This window comes from Hemiscyllium ocellatum, chromosome 3, assembly GCF_020745735.1.
Source record: "Hemiscyllium ocellatum isolate sHemOce1 chromosome 3, sHemOce1.pat.X.cur, whole genome shotgun sequence".
Taxonomy (NCBI): domain Eukaryota; kingdom Metazoa; phylum Chordata; class Chondrichthyes; order Orectolobiformes; family Hemiscylliidae; genus Hemiscyllium; species Hemiscyllium ocellatum.
In genome coordinates this window covers 7,105,571-7,130,939 of record NC_083403.1, presented here as the reverse complement: position 1 = coordinate 7,130,939, position 25,369 = coordinate 7,105,571, and the positions used below count along the sequence as shown (strand labels likewise).

General features: G+C 47.1%; 1 protein-coding gene across 3 annotated transcripts in view; it reads right to left on the bottom strand.

Moving 5' to 3' along the window:
- abcc10 (ATP-binding cassette, sub-family C (CFTR/MRP), member 10) overlaps window positions 1-25,369 on the bottom strand; it is a 193,418-nt gene that overhangs the window by 34,280 nt on the left and 133,769 nt on the right. For all 3 annotated transcript variants that reach the window (XM_060848104.1, XM_060848120.1, XM_060848112.1), the window contains exons 15-18: window positions 22,695-23,038; window positions 11,958-12,127; window positions 6,477-6,637; window positions 212-465 (exon numbers count right to left, since the gene is read on the bottom strand). In XM_060848104.1, coding sequence (XP_060704087.1) covers window positions 212-465; window positions 6,477-6,637; window positions 11,958-12,127; window positions 22,695-23,038 — 929 coding nt within the window. The remainder of the gene's footprint in view (window positions 1-211; window positions 466-6,476; window positions 6,638-11,957; window positions 12,128-22,694; window positions 23,039-25,369) is intronic.

Below are 25,369 nucleotides of genomic sequence, written 5' to 3'. Positions count from 1 at the left end.
GGCTGCTGATATCCACTACAGGACAATGATCACAGGGCTCACCTGTACTGAGATGTACAAGCAGGCAGAAAGGATCAGATATATATATCTCTGTAAATAACCTTGTAAAAGGATCAAGTACCCTGTCCGTCACTAACTCACTCTCAAGTTTTAACAACTGCTTCCACCAACAGTGCACAGGAACAATCCTCCCTCATTGTCAATCTCTTACCGAATGTCCCTCAAGCTGGCTGTTTTTATATCGATGTTGTCGATGAAAATCTGACCCTCGCTCAACTCCACCAACCGGAAGAGTGCGAGAAACAACGTGGACTTTCCTGAGCCTGTCCGTCCAACAATTCCCACTTTCTCTCCTGCACCAATCTGCAGACTAATTCCATCGAGAGCGTGAGGAAGCCCCTCCCGATATTTCAGGACCACATCCCTGAACCGTATCACACCATGCTGTGGCCACGAGGAAGGAACCTACAACGACAACAACACAACAGATTACTTTGTAGCGTGCAGAGATAATGTCAAATTGTAGCATGCTGAAACAATGTTCGCGAACATGTTCTATGTAAAAATGGGTGGAAAAACAACTGAATGTTACTTGCATGACACACAGACAACAATATTCAATGCTGCAGTATTTTATAGCATGGATTCCTTTATACAACATACTCCAGTTGGCTTGATTCCTTCAGTCTCGTGCAAGACAATGGACAATATCGCCAGCTGTCCCAGTCCATTCCAGTTTGGGTAGGTCCAGGATTGCAAGCTTTCCTTCAGTGTAATTTGCCAGGTTTCCTTAACCACCTGCTAGTGTCAGTCCAGTTACTGTCAATGGCTGTGTCCAGGAGACAAGTTACAAATCCAGCCAGTCTCACAATGTCCTGTCGATATCTTTGACCGGCCTTGTGGACCCCTTGTTGATGTGGTCTCTTCAAGTGGTGCCCAGCATCTTATCTCGGTTGTAAATGCCCAGTTTGGTGACATGTTTGCTATTCTCTTCCATGCTTCATTGGCACAGCTTGCAGTTGGTACATTGTAGTCATGTAGAGTTGCAGTTTGATGGTTGTGTTGATGGTGATTGATGCCAACAGCTACTGGAGTCATGGAACAGGCGAAGCTGCTTGACTCATTCTTGTGGATCAATACATCACCGTCCCAGGAGGTGGCGCTCCCTCGATAGCAGAACTGATTGACGGTGTTGGGAGTTACATCCTGTCATCATTGCCTGAGCCTTCTTACAGCTTTTATATTGACCAATCTTGGCATTTCTACTCTCAAGACAAATCGAGGAGCATACCCAACCCTTTAACCAGCAAGGCAACATTGTCTGTGAAAGCTGGCTCCAGCAACTGGTCATGTTGGCACAGGATGCCAAAACCTGCCTCACCCATCACTGCTGTTATGACGTTATGAATGACCTGGGAGAGTAAAGAGCCTTGGCTTACTCAATGAAGACGTCCTTGCCTTTCCAACTGTACGTAGATGCTGTCCATCACCAAATGTTCATCTTCCCTGTGAACTATGGTTCAATACACCAGAGTTCATGTCTAGATCAAGAATGTACACAATGAACAACAAAGACTCCAATATTGACACCTGAGGTACACCACTGGACACAGGCTCCTCAACACAAAACAAAATCCCTTCGACTATCACCCTCAGCCTCCAGCCAGGAAGCCACTTATAGATCAAACCTCCAAACTCATCTGGATCCCAGAAATCTCCACCTTCTTGATCAACCTCCCAACTGAGAACTTCGCAAAAGCTTTCCCAGGTAAGCTTCACTGACAGGTAAGGTCAGTGTGTACACACCGCCCCGATCACACTCACTGACAGGTAAGGTCAGTGTGTACACACCGCCCCGATCACACTCACTGACAGGTAAGGTCAGTGTGTACACCCCGCCCCGATCACCCTCACTGACAGGTAAGGTCAGTGTGTACACAGTGACCCGATCACACTCACTGACAGGTAAGGTCAGTGTGTACACAGTGACCCGATCACACTCACTGACAGGTAAGGTCAGTGTGTACACAGTGACCCGATCACCCTCACTGACAGGTAAAGTCAGTGTGTAGTCAGTGTGTACACAGCGCCCCGATCACACTCACTGACAGGTAAGGTCAGTGTGTACACACCGCCCCGATCACACTCACTGACAGGTAAGGTCAGTGTGTACACCCCGCCCCGATCACACTCACTGACAGGTAAAGTCAGTGTGTAGTCAGTGTGTACACAGCGCCCCGATCACACTCACTGACAGGTAAGGTCAGTGTGTACACCCCGCCCCGATCACCCTCACTGACAGGTAAGGTCAGTGTGTACACCCCGCCCCGATCACACTCACTGACAGGTAAGGTCAGTGTGTACACCCCGCCCCGATCACACTCACTGACAGGTAAGGTCAGTGTGTACACACGCCCCGATCACCCTCACTGACAGGTAAGGTCAGTGTGTACACAGCGCCCCCCCCGATCACACTCACTGACAGGTAAGGTCAGTGTGTACACCCCGCCCCGATCACCCTCACTGACAGGTAAGGTCAGTGTGTACACCCCGCCCCGATCACACTCACTGACAGGTAAGGTCAGTGTGTACACACCGCCCCGATCACACTCACTGACAGGTAAGGTCAGTGTGTACACCCCGCCCCGATCACCCTCACTGACAGGTAAGGTCAGTGTGTACACACCGCCCCGATCACACTCACTGACAGGTAAGGTCAGTGTGTACACACCGCCCCGATCACACTCACTGACAGGTAAGGTCAGTGTGTACACACCGCCCCGATCACACTCACTGACAGGTAAGGTCAGTGTGTACACACGCCCCGATCACCCTCACTGACAGGTAAGGTCAGTGTGTACACCCCGCCCCGATCACACTCACTGACAGGTAAGGTCAGTGTGTACACACCGCCCCGATCACACTCACTGACAGGTAAGGTCAGTGTGTACACACGCCCCGATCACCCTCACTGACAGGTAAGGTCAGTGTGTACACACCGCCCCGATCACACTCACTGACAGGTAAGGTCAGTGTGTACACCCCGCCCCGATCACACTCACTGACAGGTAAGGTCAGTGTGTACACACGCCCCGATCACCCTCACTGACAGGTAAGGTCAGTGTGTACACCCCGCCCCGATCACACTCACTGACAGGTAAGGTCAGTGTGTACACACCGCCCCGATCACACTCACTGACAGGTAAGGTCAGTGTGTACACAGTGACCTGATCACACTCACTGACAGGTAAGGTCAGTGTGTACACACCGCCCCGATCACACTCACTGACAGGTAAGGTCAGTGTGTACACACGCCCCGATCACCCTCACTGACAGGTAAGGTCAGTGTGTACACAGCGCCCCCCCCGATCACACTCACTGACAGGAAAGGTCAGTGTGTACACACCGCCCCAATCACACTCACTGACAGGTAAGGTCAGTGTGTACACCCCGCCCCGATCACACTCACTGACAGGTAAGGTCAGTGTGTACACACCGCCCCGATCACACTCACTGACAGGTAAGGTCAGTGTGTACACACCGCCCCGATCACACCCACTGACAGGTAAGGTCAGTGTGTACACACGCCCCGATCACACTCACTGACAGGTAAGGTCAGTGTGTACACACGCCCCGATCACACTCACTGACAGGAAAGGTCAGTGTGTACACACCCCGCCCCGATCACACTCACTGACAGGAAAGGTCAGTGTGTACACACCCCGCCCCGATCACACTCACTGACAGGTAAGGTCAGTGTGTACACACACCCCCCCGATCACACTCACTGACAGGTAAGGTCAGTGTGTACACATCGCCCCGATCACACTCACTGACAGGTAAGGTCAGTGTGTACACACCCCGCCCCGATCACACTCACTGACAGGTAAGGTCAGTGTGTACACACCCCCCCCCCCCGATCACACTCACTGACAGGTAAGGTCAGTGTGTACACACGCCCCGATCACACTCACTGACAGGAAAGGTCAGTGTGTACACACCACCCCGATCACACAAACTGACAGGTAAGGTCAGTGTGTACACACCCCCCCCCGATCACACTCACTGACAGGTAAGGTCAGTGTGTACACACCCCCCCCCCCCCCCCGATCACACTCACTGACAGGTAAGGTCAGTGTGTACACACGCCCCGATCACACTCACTGACAGGAAAGGTCAGTGTGTACACACCACCCCGATCACACTCACTGACAGGTGAGGTCAGTGTGTACACCCCGCCCCGATCACACTCACTGACAGGTAAGGTCAGTGTGTACACACGCCCCGATCACACTCACTGACAGGAAAGGTCAGTGTGTACACACCGCCCCGATCACACTCACTGACAGGTAAGGTCAGTGTGTACATATCCCCCCCGATCACACTCACTGACAGGAAAGGTCAGTGTGTACACACCGCCCCGATCACACTCACTGACAGGTAAGGTCAGTGTGTACACAGCGCCCCGATCACACTCACTGACAGGTAAGGTCAGTGTGTACATATCCCCCCCGATCACACTCACTGACAGGTAAGGTCAGTGTGTACACCCCGCCCCGATCACACTCACTGACAGGAAAGGTCAGTGTGTACACACCGCCCCGATCACACTCACTGACAGGTAAGGTCAGTATGTACACACGCCCCGATCACACTCACTGACAGGAAAGGTCAGTGTGTACACACCGCCCCGATCACACTCACTGACAGGTAAGGTCAGTGTGTACACAGCGCCCCGATCACACTCACTGACAGGTAAGGTCAGTGTGTACATATCCCCCCCGATCACACTCACTGACAGGTAAGGTCAGTGTGTACACACGCCCCGATCACACTCACTGACAGGTAAGGTCAGTGTGTACACATTGCCCCGATCACACTCACTGACAGGAAAGGTCAGTGTGTACACACCACCCCGATCACACAAACTGACAGGTAAGGTCAGTGTGTACACAGTGACCCGATCACACCCACTGACAGGTAAGGTCAGTGTGTACACATGCCCCGATCACACCAACTGACAGGTAAGGTCAGTGTGTACACAGTGACCCGATCACACTGACTGACATGTTCCCCGTTGTCAGTTGTCTGTCCTGGGGTGGAGTAATAAGGATGTGAAAAATTGGATAGTTTCCTCCTGTTTGTTTGACACTTAATGCTGTCGAGTTTGCTTTGATTTTTCTCAGTGAAGCAATGCTTTGGTGAACCTTTTGATTCCGTGACTTGTTGACCCGTTGTGAGGTTTTAATGGCACAGCCCATCACTGTTGGCCATCTTTAACTGCCTTTGAGAAAGTCGTGGAGAGTTTTCTTCTGTGGCCACTGCACTTCTTGAGCTGTCGAGACACCAATAGTGCTGTGAGGTTGTTCAGGATGATGTTGCAGGACTCAGGAATAAAGATTGATCGTGATATGGACTGACCGTCAGAATGCTTGGTGGGGTGGCAAGTACCTTGCAGGTGGTGGAGATCCAATCTATCTGCTGCTCTTTTCCTTATTTGTCGTCATGGGCTTGTGTTTGAGAAGGTACTTTCCTGGAGGAGGGCATTTCTCTGTGGTACACATTACTTTGTGTTGGTCATGGAAAGGGTGAATGTTTAAGGTGATGGACAGGGTGAACACTAAGACGCTGAAGTTGTCCTGGATGGTGTCGAGATTCTTCAGTGTTGGAGCTGCATTCCATTATTCCATCATGAGTCAGATGCAGATTGTGGATAGGCTTTGGAAATCTGGAGTGTAAGGACTCACTATGGAATTCTCATTCTCTAAACCAACTTTGCAGCCACAATGTTTATTTGACTCATATAATTCTGCTTCCTGTCAGGAGTGAGGTGATGGACTCGTGGTATTATTGCTGGACTTTCAATCTAAAGACCCAGGTCATCTTCTGGAGCCCACAGATGGTGGAATTTATATTCAATAAAAGAACATTTGGAAAGAAGAGTCCAATGATGACCAAGAGTTCATCGTTGATTGTCAGAAAACCCCATGTGGTTCACGCATGTTCTTTCAGAAAGGAAGCTGCTGGCCTACTCCATTTGGGACGGGTAAGAAATACTGGCCTCACCAAAAATACCCACATCCCATAAATCAATCAAATAAAAACCCAGGATGTTCAATTCAATTGGACCAGATCTATATCCACACTCTGATTTTGACTTGAACACATGCAGTGTAATACAGTCTGAACATAACATGAAACCAATGTATTCCCTTCCACTTGTTTCACTCTCTCATTCCTTCACCATCATGTGGAATCTCCTTCATTCTCCGTTTGTCTAAGTCATGTTAGCCATCACGTTCGCTTACCTTTACTCATTGCTCTGTGTTCACCCGTCACACCTATTGTGGTCATTTCAGATTCAACTATCTCTCCCAGCACTTGACAATGTCACATTAATATCTTTGTTTCTCTCTCCCTCTCTCCCCCTCTCATAAATGCAAAATCTCTCATACTGGACCTCAATTCCTTCTTACCTCAATATGCCCCTCCTGAGGTTCGATGGGGATCTCAGTGAAATATTCATCCAACCGTTCCACACTGACCATCTGTGTTTCAGTCTGTGTGAAGCTCGATATTACCCCAGACAGCAGATTTGTCATTGACAGTGCATAGGACATCGCAAGACCCACAAGGCCTGAGTGAACAGGAAAAAGCAGAGGAGCTGTTACAAAGCCTTAATGTACAAAACACCACTGGTTGCTCCAGGTCGGAATGAAACACAGTCAAACATTCACAAGCAGTGCCATAAAAGTGCATTCACACAAAGTGTCAAACAGTTGCATTTACTTCCAAGTCAGGAGGCGAATGGTTCAAGCCCCATGCTGGAGACTTCAGGGGCAATAGTGCAGTCCGGAGCATCAAATTACAACCTCAGTGGCCAAAAACAGAGCACATGATTTTCAACTCAGCTAACAGTGTGGTCATCCATTTGGGATTAAAGGAGGACAGATCTGGATTGGATACAGAACTGACTTCAAGGTAGACAACAGAGGGGGGCGGTGGAGGGTTGCTTTTCAGACTGGAGGCCTGTGACCAATGGAGTGCCACAAGGATCGGTGCTGGGTCCACTGCTTTTCACCCCTTACATAAATGATTTGGATGTGAACATAGGAGGTACGGTTAGTAAGGTTGCAGATTACATCAAAATTGCAGGTGTCGTGGACAGCGAGGAAAGTTACCTCAGAGTACAACGAGATCTTGATCAGATGGACCAATGGACTGAGGAGTGGCAGAGTTTAATTTAGATAAATGTGCGGCGCTGCATTTTGGAAAGGCCAACCAGGGCAGGACTAATACACTTAATGGGAAGGTCCTGGGAACGTAGAACATACAGCGCAGTACAGGCCCTTCGGCACTCGATGTTGTGCTGATCTGTGAAACCAATCTGAAGCCCATCCAACCTACACAGTTCCATTATAGAACATAGAAAGATACAGCGCAGTACAGGCCCTTCGGCCCTCGATGTTGCGCCGACCGAATCCTACCTAATCTACACTAGCCCAATAACTTCCAAATGCCTATCCAATGCCCGCTTAAATGACCATAAAGAAGGAGAGTTCACCACTGTTACTGGCAGGGCACTCCATGAACTCACAACCCGCTGTGTAAAGAATCTACCCCTAACATCTGTCCTATACCTACCACCCCTTAATTTAAAGCTGTGTCCCCTAGTAACACCTGACTCCATTAGCAGTAAAAGGTTCTCAGTGTCGACCCTATCTAAACCCCTAATCATCTTATACACCTCTATCAAATCTCCCCTAAACCTTCTCTTCTCCAATGAGAACAGCCCCAAGTGCCTCAGCCTTTCCTCATAAGATTTTCCTACCATTCCAGGCAACATCCTGGTAAACCTCCTCTGCACTCGTTCCAATGCCTCCACATCCTTCCTATAGTATGGCGACCAAAACTGCACACAATACTCCAGATGAGGCCGCACCAGAGTCTTATACAGTTGCAACATGACCTCAGGACTCCGGAACTCAATTCCTCTACCAATAAAGCCCAGTACACCATATGCCTTCCTCACAGCACTATTTACCTGGGTGGCAACTTTCAGAGATCTGTGTACATGGACACCAAGATCCCTCTGCTCATCCACACTACCAAGTAGCCTACCATTAGCCCAGTAATCCATCTTCTTGTTACTCCTACCAAAGTGAATGACTTCACACTTAGCTACATTGAATTCCATTTGCCACCTTTCTGCCCAGCTCTGCAACTTATCTATATCCCGCTGTAACCTACCACTTCCTTCCTCACTATCCACAACTCCACCGACTTTTGTGTCATCCGCAAACTTGCTTACCCAGCTTTCAAGCCCTTCCTCTAGATCATTTATAAAGATAACAAAAAGCAATTATCATCCGTATGTTTATCCAATGACCATTTAAATGCCCTTACAGTTGGCGAGACTACTACTGCTGCAGGCAGAGCATTCCACACCCCTACTACTCTCTGAGTGAAGAAACTATCTCTGACATTTGTCCTATAGCTATCACCCCTCAATTTAAAGCCATGTCCCTTTCTGCTACCCATCCCCATCCAAAGAAAAAGTCTCTCACTGTCCATCCTGTCTAACCCTATGATCATCTTATATGCCTCTAATAAGTTGCCTCTTAACCTTCTTCCCTCCAACCATAACAGCATCAAGTCTCTCAGCCTTTCCTCATCAGACCTTCCCTCCATACCAGACAATATCCGACTAAATTTCGTCTGAACCCTTTCCAAAGCTTCCACATCCTTCCCATAATGCAGTGACCACAACTGTACACAATACTCCAAGTGCGGCCTCACCAGAGTTTTGTACAGCTGCAGCATAACCTCCTGGTTCCGGAACTCAATCCCTCTATTAGGAAAGCCAAAACACTGTATGCCTTCTTAACAACCCGGTCAACCTGGGTGGCAACTTTCAGGGATCTGTGTACATTGACACCAAGATCTCTCTGCTCATCTACACTGCCAAGAATCTTACTATTAGCCCAGTACTCTGTATTCCTGTTGCTCCTTCCAAAGTGAATCACCTCACATTTTTCCACATTAACCTCCATTTGCCACCTCTGAGCCCAGCTCTGCAAATTATCTATGTCCCTCTGAAATCTACAACATCCTTCATCACTATCCACAACTCCACCAACCTCAGTGTCATCTGCAAATTTACTTACCCACCCTTCTGCACCCTCATCCAGGTTATTTATAAAAATGACAAACAGCAGTGACCCCAAAACAGATCCTTGCCATAAACCACTAATAACTGAACTCCAGGATGAACATTTCCCATCAAGCACCATCCTCTGTCTTCTTTCAGTTAGCCAAATCGCTAAATCACCCACAATCCCATTCCTCCGTATGTTGTACAATAGCCTACTGTGGGGAACCTTATCGAATGCCTTGCTGAAATCCATATACACCACATCAACCGGTTTACTCACATCTACCTGTTTGGTCACCTTCTCAATGAACTCAATAAGGTTTGTGAGGCATGACCTACCCTTCACAAAAGTGCTGACTATCCATAATCAACTTATTTCTATTGAGATGATTATAAAGCCTATCTATTGTCACCTTTTCCAACACTTTAACCACAACCGAAGTAAAGCTCACTGGTCTATAATTACCAGGGATGTCTCTACTCCCCATCTTGAACAAGGGAACAACATTTGCTAACCTCCAGAATTCTGGCACTATTCCTGTAGACAATGACAACATAAAGATCAAAACCAAAGGCCTGGTAATCTCCTCCCTCACTTCCCAGAAATTCCAAGGATAAATCCCATCTAGCCCAAGGATTTATCTATTTTCACATTTCCCAGAAATGCTAACACCTCCTGCTTATGAACCTCAATCCTATCTAGTCTAGTGGTCTATATCTAATTCTCCTCGACAACAATGTCTTTTTCCTGTGTCAGTACTGACAAAAAAACATTCATTTAGCGCTTCTCCTATCTTATTGGACTCCACTCCCACTACTGTCCTTGATTGGCCCTAATCTTATCCTAGACATTCCTTTATTCCTGATGTACCTAAAGAAAGCTTTAATGATTTCCTTGCCTAACTGTCAAAGACTTCTCATGTTCTCTCCTGGCTCTTCTTAGTTCTCTCATTCGGTTTTTCCTGGCTAACTTGTAACCCTCAAGCGCCCTAACTGAGCCTTCACATCTCATCCTAACATAAGCCTTTGTCTTCCTTTTGACAAGAGCTTCAACTTCTTTAGTAAACCACAGCTCCCTTGTTTGACGACTTCCTCACTGCCTGACAGATACATACTTATCAAGGACACACAGGAGCTGTTCCTTGAATAAGGTCCACATTTCTAATGTGCCCATCCCCTGCAGTTTCCTTCCCCATCCTAAGCATCCTATATCTTGCCTAATCACATTGTAATTGCCTTTCCCCCAGCTATAACTCTTGCCCTGTGGTATATACCTATCCCTTTCCATCACTAAAGTAAATATAACTGAATTGTGGTCACGATCACTGAAGTGCTCACCTGACTCCAAATCTAACGCCTGGCAGGGTTCATTACCCAGTACCAAATATAATGTGGCCTCACCCCCTGTTGGCCTGTCTACATACTGTGTCATGCCCAGAAACTCTAGCCACACTACCATATACCAAAGACATCTTGGAGCTGACTACCAGACTATTCTGACCACTTGGCATCATGGTAACCAACAAACCTACCAACACACTGAAAGAGTTACTGGTGAACCGAAAGGACCCTTTAACAATAACCAGCAAAACGCAAGATTTCTACAAAATATCCTGCAAGCATTATAACAAACATTACATCGGACAGACAGGCAGAAAACTAGCCACTGGGATACACACTGATTAGCCACCAAAAGTCATGAGCTGAAAATGTGTTGCTGGAAAAGCGCAGCAGGTCAGGCAGCATCCAAAGAGCAGGCGAATCGATGTTTCGGGCATGAGCCCTCCAGCAACACATTTTCAGCTCTGATCTCCAGCATCTGCAGACCTCACTTTCTCACCAAAAGTCATGACCCATGGTTACTGGTATCCTTACGTGGAGACGAAGAAGGTCACCACTTTGACTGGGACTCCCTTCTCCCCCTCTGCAGCCCCTCCCTTCTCCTTCTCCCCCTCCCCCCTCTGGAACCTCTCCCCCTCTGGAGCCCCTCCCTTCTCCCCCTCTTCCCTCTGGAGACCCTCCCCTCTGGAACCCCGCCCCCCTTCTACCCCTCTCCCCTCTGGAACCCCTCCCTTCTCCCCTCTCCCCTCTGGAACCCCTCCCCTCTGAGCCCCTCCCTTCTCCCCGTCTCCCCTCTGGAGCCCCTTCCTTCACCCCCTCTGGAACTCCTCCCCTCTCCCCATCTCCCCTCTGGAGTCCCTCCCTTCTCCCAATCTCCCTTCTGGAGCCCCTCCTTTCTCCCCCTCTCCCCTCTGCTCTCCTATATCATTGTGAGCCTATCTTCAGTAAACCCAAGTGAGAAACACCTCCTTTCGGATTGTCTCTGTTCCAATATGGGTGTGGTAACGTTTCCTTCTGCCCTTGTTTTGTGTTTGATGCTTGATGTGGTGATCTCACTCCTAAGATGCTCCAAATTTGGAACTAACCCTGAAGAAATTGTAATATATTTTGAGTTCAGGATGTCTGAATGAAAAGTTGAGATGGTGATGTTACCGTGTCCTTCCAGGCCTTGCTGTTATCAGGAGCAGGGCTTGGGGGTGGTTGTGAAGCCATGGTGAGTTGCAGCAGTCCATCATGTTGATGGTATAACTGCAATCACTGTGCCCAGCTGATGGAAGCGGTCTGATCAATGGATCACTGCATCCTCATGAAACTCAAGTTGCTTGAGTATTGACTGAACTGCAGTCATCGAGGTCAAGATGAATGCAGTATGGGTACCTTCACAATGACAGGGGTGGTCTTGTGCTGGTTCATTGTACTGTAAATGTTGAAGAGGTGAAGCAGTGAAACTAGGCTAACTTACCAGGATTACCCCTTTTCAGGGCATGTTCAATAATAGCAATAATAGCAATGGAAGTTACCACGGCAACACCAATCATCTGCAGTCTGATGTCAAGCCACTGCACAGCAGTGTTGCCAATGTAAAGGCAGCGCTGGTTAAGCTCCAGACGATGAGTATTCTCCTCCTCGAACCTGAACACACCATGAAGAGAAACTTTAACAAAAGACATCTCAAATAATTGGACAGCAACTCTAAGCGTATACGTTCACAAAACCTGACAAGAAGGCAACCTGGGAGCACATCTCAATGCACTCAGGCAACAATACTGACAGATAAACACTGCAGGCTGGACCCTGCACTACTTCCCTCAGGAGACACTTGAACTTTTTCCTACTGAAAACAAACTGGCCGAAAACGGATTTTTCTTTAATCTTCCACCCTTTATTGACTAAGACACTGGGAGTTTTCCAATCCTCTAGAATTTCCAGAATGTAATAAATCTTGGAAGATTACTACCAGTGTATCCATTATCTCTATAGAAATCCCTTTTATATCCCTGGATGCATTCCATTAGGTCCAGGGCACTTTAGTCGCCCCCTGAGTATCCTGTGCACTTTTCCTTCCTGATAGTTATTATGTTCACTTCCTCTCCGCCTTTTGCTTGATCGTCATGTTAGATAGTTTTTGGAGTCTGCTCCTGTGAAGACTGGCCTGCCATTTCCACGTTCCCCCTTGTTATTTCACCAGCCTTGTTCTCTCAGGGGCCTGCACTCCCTTTGGCTTCTCCCTTCCTTTTTATCGAGTTAAAGAAACTCTCGCTGGCTGTCGTGATGTTAATTGCAAGTTTACCCTCAAGTCTATTTTCTCCCACTTCATTAGTCGTTTAGAGTCTTTTGTTGATTTTTAAAACTTTCCTAATCCTGCTTCACCAGATTCTTTGCCACATTGTTTTTTTTTCTTCCAATTTGATGCTATTTTTAACTTCCCAGATAACCCATGGTTGGTTTCTCCCCTTCCTCGAATTCTTCCTCCTCACTGGGATATATATTCGCTTTGTGAAACGATATTTTGAAATGCCTGCCATTGTTTCACACCTGCCTTTGCTACTAAACTCCTTCCCCAGCTCACTCAGGCCAGCTCTGCCCTTGTTCCTTTGGAATTAGCCTTATTTAAGTTTCACACTGTTATTTCCAACCCAAGTTCCTCCCTCTCAAACAAAATAATAAATTTGACCATGTCACTATTCTGGAGGGGCCATTTTTGTCTGCCATATTTATTAAACCTGCCTCAATACACACCATCAGATTCAAAATAGCCTGATCCCTGACTGGAGTCAAAGAGTGTGGTTGTGGAAAAGCACAGCCAGTCAGGCAGCATCCGAGGAGCTGGAAGAGTCAATGTACGGGCATAAGCCCTTCATCAGGAATGAGACTTGTGGGGCTAGGGGGCTGAGAGATAAATGGGGCAGGATGGGGCTAAGGGGAAGGTAGCTGGAAATGCGATAGGTTGACAGAAGTCGGGGTGATGGTGATAGGTCAGAGAGGAGGGTGGAGCAGATAGGTAGGAAGGAAGATGGACAGGCCATGAGGGCAGTGCCAAGTTGGAAGGTTGGATCTAGGATACGATAAGGGGAAGGGAAATGAGGAAACTGGTGAAATTCACATTAATCCTGTGTAGTTGGAGGGTCCCAAGGCAGAAGATAAGGCGTTCTTCCTCCAGGCGTCGGGTGGTTAGGGTTTGGCAGTGGAGGAGGCCCAGGACCTGCATGTCATTGGAGGAGTTAATGTGTTCAGCCACAGTTGGAACCACCACATATTGTTCTATGAAACAATTCCAGCTACACTCGATGGATTCTTCACTGTGGCTATCCCTGCCAACCTGACTATCCTAATCTACATGAAGATAAACGTCAGCCATGGCGACCACACACTGCATTTGTGACATGTCCTCATTATTTCCTGATCTTACTCTGTGCCCTGGATAGTTACTGTTGGGGAACTCATAGACTACCTCACCAGAACTGTCCTTCCCCTTTTTATTTCGGATTTGCACATGTATGGATTCTACCTCTGCCTGGTCAAGATCATTTCTAGCTATTCCATACTGCACCAATAATGCAAACCCAACCCCCTTCCCACTCTGCTTGTATTTTCAAAGTTCACACACTTTGGAATGTTCAATTCCCAGCTTTGATCAGCTGGTAACCATTTCTCCATAATGGCTGGAATAACAAACCCACTAACCTTTATTTGTGAGATTAAACTATCTCGTTTGTTCCAACAATTACCCGCATTCCAGTAAAGAGCCATTAATTTTGTCTTTGTATGATTTATTTCCCTTTTTTGACTCTATTTACTGTTGTATCTCTATGTTTGTATACTCTGTCCATTCCTGTCCACTCTGGGTATCATTATCCAACTAGCTGCCCTCCAACACTGCCATATCCTCTCGCTTAGCACGTTCCCGAACCCTCCCCAACCCCCAGCAGTTCTTGCTACTGTACATATTCCACCCATATTCACCAAACGCCCCCCAGCCTCCTGCTCTTCCTGCCTGTCCTGCTGTAAATTGTGCGAACAAGAGGAAGCCATGATTTAATATTGTGAGGGGTTCATTAAGAGTTTGGGGCTGTGGTATTCAGAGGTCTGGAGGTCTCTTTAGTATACAAGGTTTTCTTTGACTGTAAGCACCAGGGTTAACAGTTGAATGCATGAGAAAGGTAGAAACAGGAAGGAATCAGCAGAGTGCCCCAGCAACAGGAATTCAGTGGCATACAGTCCTGAGATAGTAAAGGCTGTCAGCCACTGGACACTGAGTACAGTGAAAGTGAGACTGAGTTTAATTTGTAGGAAAGATACCAACTGAAGATAGCCATTGAGTGAATGCGCAAGAATTCACTGGAAAGAAAGAGATTCCAGCTGTGCCAACTAGAACAAGAAACCCTCAGAGGGAGGAGGGGAGGGGGAGGGAGAGCTAGTAATCACACAGCACGGGGGGGAGGGAGAGCTAGTAATCACACAGCACGGGGGGGGGAGAGCTAGTAATCACACAGCATGGGGGGGAGGGAGAGCTAGTAATCACACAGCATGGGGGGGGAGGGAGAGCTAGTAATCACACAGCATGGGGGGGGAGAGCTAGTAATCACACAGCATGGGGGGGGAGGGAGAGCTAGTAATCACACAGCATGGGGGGGAGGGAGAGCTAGTAATCACACAGCATGGGGGGGGAGGGAGAGCTAGTAATCACACAGCACAGGGGGGGAGAGCTAGTAATCACACAGCACGGGGGAGGGAGAGCTAGTAATCACACAGCACGGGGGGGGAGGGAGAGCTAGTAATCACACAGCACGGGGGGGAGGGAGAGCTAGTAATCACACAGCACGGGGGGGGGAGGGAGAGCTAGTAATCACACAGCACGGGGGGGAGGGAGAGCTAGTAATCACACAGCACGGGGGGGAGGGAGAGCTAGTAATCACACAGCACGGGGAGGGAGAGCTAGTAATCACACAGCACGGGGGGGAGGGAGAGCTAGTAATCACACAGCGCGGGGGGAGGGAGAGCTAGTAATCACACAGCACGGGGGGGGGAGGGAGAGCTAGTAATCACACAGCGCAGGGGGGGGAAGGAGAGCTAGTAATCACACAGCACGGGGGGGAGGGAGAGCTAGTAATCACACAGCATGGGGGGGGGGGGGAAGGGAGAGCTAGTAATCACACAGCGCGGGGGGAGGGAGGGAGAGCTAGCAATCACACAGCGCAGGGGGGTTGGAAGGGTACATTGCCGAGATATCACTGCGCTTTGTACCCCTGGTTGAGGAAGGATGGTCAGACAGTAGTCCCATGTAGCTATTCCCCCTTTCTGACAGATAGATCATTTGAGGTACCATTGAGGGATATGGCTGTACAGGGCAAAGCAGTGGGAGCTAACCTTGTGGCACCACAGGTGGGTCTGCTGTACCAAACCGGAGGAAAACCCAGCACTCTAGGGCAAGGAGATTCATTGTAAATGGAACAGACAGACATTTCTGTAATGGCAAGAGAGTCCAGGATGGCATGTTGGGTCAGAAATCCCTTTTCATGGCTGCAGGGCATTCTGGGGAGCAAGGGAGGAGATTGCAGAGCCATTGGCCGTGATTTTTATGTCCTCGTTGTCTACAGGAGTAGTGCCAGAAGACTGGAGGATAGCAAATGTGGTCCCCTTGTTCAAGAAGGGGAGTAGGGATTACCCTAGTAACTATAGGCCGGTGAGTCTCACTTCTGTTGTGGGCAAAGTCTTAGAAAGAATTGTAAGGGATAGGATTTATGAACATCTGGATAGGAATAATGTGATCAAGGATAGTCAGCATGGTTTTGTGAAGGGCAGGTCGTGCCTCACAAACCTTATTGAATTCTTTGAGAAGGTGACTAAGGAGGTGGACGAGGGTAAAGCGGTAGATGTGGTGTATATGGATTTTAGTAAAACGTTTGATAAGGTTCCCCATGGTAGGCTACTGCAAAAAATACAGAGGTATGGCATTGAGGGTGCGTTAGAGATTTGGATCAGGAATTGGCTGGCTGGAAGAAGACAGAGGGTAGTAGTTGATGGTAAAGGTTCATCTTGGAGTGCAGTTACTAGCGGTGTTCCGCAAGGATCTGTTTTGGGACCATTGCTGTTTGTCATTTTTATAAATGACCTGGAGGAGGGGCTAGAAGGTTGGGTGAACAAGTTTGCGGATGATACGAAAGTCGGTGGAGTTGATGACAGTGAGGAAGGATGTGGCAGGTTACAGCGGGATATAGATAAGCTGCAGAGCTGGGCAGAAAGTGGCAAATGGAGTTCAATGTAGGTAAATGTGAAGTGATTCACTTTGGTAAGAGTAACAAGATGGAGTACTGGGCTAACGGTCGGATACTTGGTAGTGCAGATGAGCAGAGGGATCTTGGTGTCCATGTACACAGATCTCTGAAAGTTGCCACCCAGGTAAATAGTGCTGTGAAGAAGGCATATGGTGTACTGGCTTTTATTGGTAGAGGAATTGAGTTCCGGAGTCCGGAGGTCATGTTGCAGTTGTGTAAGACTCTGGTGCGGCCGCATCTGGAGTATTGTGTGCAGTTTTGGTTGCCATACTATAGGAAGGATGTGGAGACACTGGAACGGGTGCAGAGGAGGTTTACCAGGATGTTGCCTGGTATGGTAGGAAGATTATATGAGGAAAGGCTGAGGCACTTGGGGCTGTTCTCATTGGAGAAAAGAAGGTTTAGGGGTGACTTGATAGAGGTGTACAAGATGATTAGGGGTTTAGATAGGGTTGACCATGAGAATCTTTTCCCACGTATGGAGTCAGCTATTACGAGGGGGCATAGCTTTAAATTAAGGGGTGGTAGGTATAGGACTGATGTTAGGGGTAGATTCTTTACTCAGCGAGTCGTGAGTTCATGGAATGCCCTGCCAGTAACAGTGGTGGACTCTCCCTCTTTATGGGCATTTAAACAGGCATTGGATAGGCATATGGAGGATAGTGGGTTAGGTGGGCTTGGATCGACGCAACATCGAGGGCCGAAGGGCCTGTACTGCGCTGTATTTTTCTATGTTCTATGTTCTATGAAGGGAGAAAGTAAACCGGTAGAGACGGTGGTACATATTGGTACCAATGACTTGGTAGAAAAAGGGATGATGTCCTCAATTTAGGGAGCTAGGAAGTGGATTAAAAAACAGGACCCAAAGGGTGGTAATCCCTGGATTACTTCCACGTGTGAGTGAAATAGAAAGAGAGTACTTATCCAGAGGCATTTGTAGCTAGCAAGATGGTGCAGGGAGGAGGGCTTTATATTCCTGCAACATTGAGACCCCTTTTGGGGGCAGTGGGACCTGTGCAAGGCAGATGGGTTCCTCCTGAACTGAAATGGGACCAGCAAAGAATCATGCTGTCAGGGAGGGTTCAAGCTAACTTCACAGAGGAGTGGGATCCAGGCAGAAAATATTCAGCTGAAAAAGACAAACTGCCAAAATTAGAAGAGACAGCAAAGCAGTTCGGGAGGCAGAGACATTACATTTCAGTTAAAGCACAAGGGAATTTGGCAAAGTTGGATGGTACTTGAGTGAAAGGAGTCTGATAAACAAGGCAGGAGAGTTGAGGGCGCACATTAACACAAGGAGATACAATGTCACTGTATCACTGAGGTGTGGTTGAGAGAGTGGCGGGATTGGCAGCTCCATCTTCCAGAATACATGGCCTTCAGGTGAGACAGGGAAGGAGGATTCAAAAAAAAAAGGGAGTGTTCCAATTTTGACGAGGAGAACTATTACAGCAATATGGAGAGATGACAACTTAGAAGGCTCCTCAAATGAAGCCTTATGAGTAAAACTTAAAAAGGAGCACTCGCATTACTGGGAATGTCCTGTAGGCGCCGTTAGCGAGAGGTGTGAGAGAAACATAAGAGCAGATATGTAAGCGAACTGTGATGACGCTGTTCCTTTAACAAGGTTATGTTGTTCTTGGCTTTTTTGTTTCAGAGAGGTCGTAAAGGACACAAACTCTGAAAAGTCGAAGTTGAAGGGTTTTAGAGCCACTTTGATGATAGCTGACAGATGCTGCCTCAGGCTTTTACAAATAAAAACAACACTTGCCCAATGAAAGGGGAATATCCAGTTCTCCCAGCTCCGATTCACTCTGGTTTGGTCTAGTTTTCACTGAAAGCAGTCAGGCAGGTTTCCATCTGCAGGTCCCCACTGATCCTCCTCTCTCTGACAGCTCTCAGAGGGCCAGTATGTAGAAGGCTCCACAAGAGCAGGGGCCATCCTGGATTTGAAGTTAGGTAATGAAGTCAGGCAAATCATTGACTTCGCTGTGGGGTGCATATTGCAGACAGTGATCCTAACTCAGTTAGATTCAAGGTAGTCACAGAAACAAACTTCTTGAGGAAGTGGTGGCTATGAGTACAATCACAATATTTCAAAGACATTTGGATGAGTACATTAATAGGAAAGGTTTGGAGGGATATGGGCTAGGAGCAGGGACTAGTTTAGTTTGGGATATTGTGTGGCATGGACTGGTCGGACCGAAGGGTCTGTTTCTGTGCTGTCTGACACAATGACTCTATAAACGAACAAGGCTCAGCCTGAGAGCAAAGTTCTCAACAGGGATAAAGATGATTTGAACAAGATCAGATATGATTTTGCAGGAGTGCAGTGGGAACAGATAGATTTTGGTAAATATATTCCAGAACAGTGGTATACATTTAAGAAGGAAATCAGGAGAGCACAGGATTAACATGTTCTCACATTGACAAAAGAATAGAGACATCCAATCCGATGAGAACCCCGAATATCAAGGGGGGATACAAGAGAGGACAAAGAGAATAAGGAGCCTTCGAGCTCTTAGAGAACTCAAAACTGCAGAACGTAGTACAAAATGTGTAAGGAGAAACAACAACTCAAACATTGGTTGGGTAGGGATTAATGAGGATTACAGGAAGATATAGATGGCCTGGTCAGATAGGCTGATCAGCAACAAAAGGAATTCAATCCAGATGGAAGTCTGAGGTAATGTACTTGGGCAGAACAAACAAGGCAAGGGGACATGGGCTGAATGGTGGGTCCCTGGGAAGCACAGAGAATCAGAGGGACCTTGGGGTGCATGTCCATCAGTCCCATTAGCTAGCAGGGCAGGTGGATCAAGTGGGGAAGAAGGCTAATGGCAAACTTGCCTTGATTCTGCATGCAAAGGACCTAAAGAGTTGGGAGATTATGCTGGGATCATAGGAAAGATTGATTAGGCCACAAGCACAGTACTGCGTGCAGTTCTGGAACACAGATTTGAGAAGAACATATACCAGGATGGACGGAAGAGCTTCACTTCTGAAGAGAGATTGAACAGACTGTAGTTTTTTTTCGGGGGGGGGGAGAGACTCTGAACAAAGAAAAAGAAAATTACAGCACAGGAACAAGCCACCAAGCCTGCACCAATCCAGATCCTCTAACTAAACCTGTCGCCTATTTTCTAAGGGTCTGTATCCCTCTGCTCCCTGCCCATTCACGTATCTGTCTAGATACATCTTAAACGACATTATCATGCCCATCTCTCCCATTTCCGCTGGCAACGCGTCCCAGGCACCCACCATCCTTGCTAATCAGACCACCTATACCTTCCTCCAGATCATTTATGTATATCACAAACGACGGTGGTCCCAGCACGGATTCCTTTGGAACACCATTGGTCACTTTTCTCCATTTTGAGACACTCCCTTCCACTACTCTCTGTCTCCTGTTGCCCAGCCAGTTCCCTGTCTGTCTGGCTAGTACACCCTGGACCCCATGTGACTTCACTTTCTCCATCAGCCTACCATGGGGAAGCTTATCAAATGCCTCACTGAAGTCCATGTATATGTCGTCTACAGCCTTTTCCTCATCAATCAACTTTGTCACTTCCTCAAAAAATTCTATTAAGTCGGTAAGACATGACCTTCCCTGCACAAAAACCATGTTGCTTATCACTGATAAGCCCATTTTCTTCCAAATGGAAGTAGATCCTATCCCTCAGTATCTTCTCCAGCAGCTTCCCTACCACTGACGTCAGGCTCACCGGTCTGTAATTACCTGGATTATCCCTGCCAACCTTCTTAAACAAGGGCACAACATGAGCAATTCTCCAGTCCTAAGGACCGCCCCCATGTTCAAGGATGGTGCAAAGATATCTGATAAGGCCGTAGCTGTTTCCTCTCTCGCTTCCCTCAGGAACCTGGGATAGATCCCATCTGGACCTGGGGACTTATCTACCTTAATTCCTCCCTCCTTATGCCTGCTTGACCTAGAGTAATCAAACATCTATCCCTAACCTCAACATGTGTCATGTCCCTCTCCTTGGAGAATATTGATGCAAAGTACTCACTAAGAATCTCACCCATTTTCTCTGACTCTACATATAACTTTCCACCTTTGTCCTTGAGTGGGCCAACCCTTTCCCTAGTTACCCTCTTGCTCCTTATATACGAATAAAAGGTTTCGGGATTTTCCTTAACCCTGTTTGCTAAAGATATCTCATGACCCCCATTTTAATCCCTCAATTCAGATTGGTCCTGCATTCCCAGTATTCTTCCAAAGCTTCATCTGTCTTCAGTTGCCAAAACCTTATGTATGCTTCTTTTTTCCCCTTAGCTAGTCTCACAATTTCACCTGCCATCCCTGGTTCCCTAATCTTGCCATTTCTATCCCTCATTTTCACAGGGACACATCTATCCTGCATTCTCATCAATCTCTCTTTAAAAGCCTCCCACATATCAAATGTGGATTTACCTTCAAACAGCTGCTCCCAACCTGCACTTCCCAGCTCCTGCTGAATTTTGGTACAGTTGGCCTTGTCCCAGTTTAGCCCTCTTCCTTTCAGACCACGTTTGGGGGCACATGACTGGGATATATAAAACTGTGACGGGCATAAATAGGGTGGACAGGAAGAAACACTTGCTCCTGATGGAGGGATCAATGGCCAGGGCAGAGGTTTAAGAGAAGGAGCAGAAGATTTAGAAATATTTTTAGAACCACCCAGAGGCTAATGGGAATCTGTAAGAGTGGTACAACCAAAACCCTTGGAATATTTAACCAGTTTTGAGATGTGGACTTGTGATGCTAAGGTGTATAAGGCTATGGACCAAATACTGGAAAATCCAAAGATGTGTAGGTCAGGTGAATTGGCCTTGCTCAATTGTCCATAGTGTTAAGTGCATTAATCAGAAGGAAATGGGTCTGGGTGGGTACTCTTTGGAGAGTCAGTATGGAAGTGTTGGGCTGAAGGGCCTGTTTCCACACTGTAGGGAATCTAATCTAATCTAATTAACTAACAATTAGGTTGTTGTTTCAAATCTCTTTCTATGACTGTCACGTGATTCTGGCTCCTCTTCTCAGATCTGCTGTAAAATCTTTCCAGTCTATTCATTTTCTTTAATCTTATTTAATAAACATTTTACTAGTTGTGTTAGAATGACACTGGGAGTCTCTTTCATAACTGAACTCTACAGGTAAAGGAAAACAGAGTCAGGATCTAACAACTGAAAATGTGTTGTTGGTCAAAGCACAGCAGGCCAGGCAGCATCTCAGGAATAGAGAATTCGACGTTTCGAGCATAAGCCCCGAAGGGCTTATGCTCGAAACGTCGAATTCTCTATTCCTGAGATGCTGCCTGGCCTGCTGTGCTTTGACCAACAACACATTTTCAGCTGTGATCTCCAGCATCTGCAGACCTCATTTTTTACTCAGGATCTAACAAGGCCAGACCTGACCTGTCAAGGATTCACATCAGCTGGAATCACAATATCATATTCCCCTCGCCAGCCGGCTTAAGGGCAATTACGGAAGGAAAATAAATGCTGCCCTTGCCAACAACATCCACATTCAATGAATGAATTTTGAAACACGTTTATTTCCCAAGTCTGGGTTAGCATGAAAGACCCCGAGTAAATTAAACCAAGAAGATATCAAGTTTTGTTGACATGGAGGTCACAGGATTCCAGGGAGATGCCACAACTTGCCTCAGTACTCTTCAAGGAGGTACAAATCTGGCAAAAACACTGTGCTGCTACCCAGTTACCACAGGCAGATCTACCGCTAACACTATACATCAAGGGTCACGATGTGAGGGATATCAAACTGTGATGTCAGGAGTATTCAGTACATTCAGGCAGAAGGAATTTAAATATATGTTAAAAATACTAGTTGACACTATTTTCCAAAACAGCACTTGGAAACTGGGGGGTCCTTTATAAAACGTCACCTTTTCTGAATAGCTCACCTTGCAACTGCTCGCGATGCCCTGATGGTAGTGAGACCGGTCAGAGTCTCTGAGAACTGTGTATAGATGGGTGACAGTGTGATAGCTGTGAGCCGTTTGAGCTCTCTTGAGGTGAAGCGATAGTAGCGTTGCATGTAGAAATACAGGATAACCAAAGGCACCAGAACAAGCAAGATCCAGGGAAGACTGTAACTAATCAACAGCAGTGTCCCAAAGAGACCGTAGATAGTTGCCAGGAATATGTTAAGGATGAAGGGTAGTGTGTCATCCACACAGTAAAGATCAGATGAGAAACGGTTCACAATGCGTCCAACAGGCGTCACATCAAAAAACACGGTCGTTGCCTAAAATTGAAACACAACACTTTAAAAAACAGTGCCACGTTTTCCCAATTTCCATTCATAATGCCTGACCAGCCAGGCATGCTATTCAGAAATATATACATTACAGTGGGCGGCACGGTGGCACAGTGGTTAGCACTGCTGCCTCACAGCGCCTGAGACCCAGGTTCAATTCCCGACTCAGGCGACTGACTGTGTGGAGTTTGCACATTCTCCCTGTGATTGTGTGGGTTTCCTCCGGGTGCTCCGGTTTCCTCCCACAGTCACAAAGATGTGCGGGTCAGGTGAATTGGCCATGCTAAATTGCCCGTAGTGTTAGGTAAGGGGTAAATGTAGGAGTATGGGTGGGTTGCGCTTCGGCGGGTCGGTGTGGACTTGTTGGGCCGAAAGGCCTGTTTCCACACTGTAAGTAATCTAATCTAATCTAACTCCCACACTGCCTTCACCTGTATGTGTCATTTATTTTACATGAGGAGTGTTCTGCACGATGATCAGAAAGAAAACTCATCTTTGCACTTCCAAATCTTCCCAGAGTGGTTTTAGAAGGACCTTACACACAGCACGCTCAGAGCCGACAATGCATTGTCTCAAGCACTTCAGTCGTGAACACAATTTCCATTCTGTCTTTCTGGGGTAACTTGATGAATTTGGGTCAGTAAGTGGAACACAACATAAACTCCATATGAATAATGTATAATAGAAATTTTGTGAGGCAGAAGAGGCCACTATTCCTATCATGTCTGCACTGGCTTTAAGCAATTTGGCTCATAGTTTAACATCTGTCAAATGGAAAATGTTCAAAGCTATTCAAAATATTCTAACTACACTCCTGCTGAACGGTCACTCAGACTGAAGCATCAACTCTGATTTCTCTTCACAGATGCTGCCAGACCTGCTGAGTTTTTCCAGCAATTGCTGTTTTCATTCCTGATTTACAGCATCTGCAATTCTTTCGGTTTTTGTTTAAAATTTTGAAAGGAAGAAGACAGGGCGTCGATTTCAGAGATGAGAAAAAACCTTCTCGGAAGGCTCCGTGCCTTTGGAATTCCCTTACACAACAGGAAATGGAGCTGGAATCTGACAATTTTTTAAGGCAGAAGTAGATACCTACTTGATAACAAACAGAATAAAAGATTATTCATAAGATCCTAAAAAACAGAACAGAGGTAGACTATTCAGCCCTCAGACCTACTCCTCCTTCTCCAGGGCTGACTCGACCTTCTTCACAGCCACTTGCTTGCCTTTTCTCTGTAATCTCTAAATCCATAAGACCATAAGAGATAGGCGCAGAAATTAGGCCATTCAGCCCATCGAGTCTGTTCCGCCATTTAATCAGGGCTGTTAAGTTTCTGAACCCCACTCCTCCACACACTCCCTATAACCCTGATCCCCTTGAAAATCAACAACCTATTTCAGTCTTAACTGGCCTGGCCTCCATAGCCTTCTGTGGCAATGAATTCCATAGATTCCCCACTCCCTGGCTGAAGGCGTATCTCCGTTCTAAAAGGTCTTCCCTTTACTCTAAGCCTGTGCCCTTCAATCCTAATCTCTCATACCAATGGAAACATCCTCCCAACGTCCACTCTGACCAGGCCATTCAGTATTTTGTATGTTCTAATTAGATCCTCCCTCATCCTTCCCGAGATATGGGGCCCAAAACTGTGCAGAGTACTCCAAATGTGGTCTGCCATTTCTTTGCCCACTCTCCCAACCTCCCCAAATCCTTCTGCAGCCTCCCTACCTCCTCAATGTTACCTGTCCCTCTACCTATCTCTGTATCATCTGCAAACATAACCAGAATGCCCTCAGTTCCTTCATCTAGATCATTAATGTATGAAGGGAAAAGTTGAAGTCCCAATACTGAGCCTTGCTGAACATCACTTGTCACTGGCTGCCATCCCGAGAAGGACCCTTTTATCCTCCCCATTCTCTACTTTTTGCCAGGCTTCTATACATGTTAGCAGCTTGCCTCTAACACCAGTGGCCCTTAGCTTACTCAGCAGCCCCCTGGGTGGCACATTGTCAAAGGCCTTCTTGAAGTCCAGGTGGATAACATCCATTGGCTCCCCTTGGTCTAACCTGCTTGTTACTTCCTCAAAGAATTCTAGCAGATTTGACAGGCATGACATCCCCTTGATGAAACCATGCTGACTTTGCCTTATTTTACCACACACTTCCAAGTATTCAGAAATCTTATTCTTCACAATGGACTCCAAAATCTTACCCACGGCCGAGGTTAGGCTAATTGGTCTGTAATTCTTTTGCCTGACTCCCTTTTTAAACAGTGGTGTCGCGTTAGTGATTTTCCAGTCCTCTGGGACCCTCACAGATTCT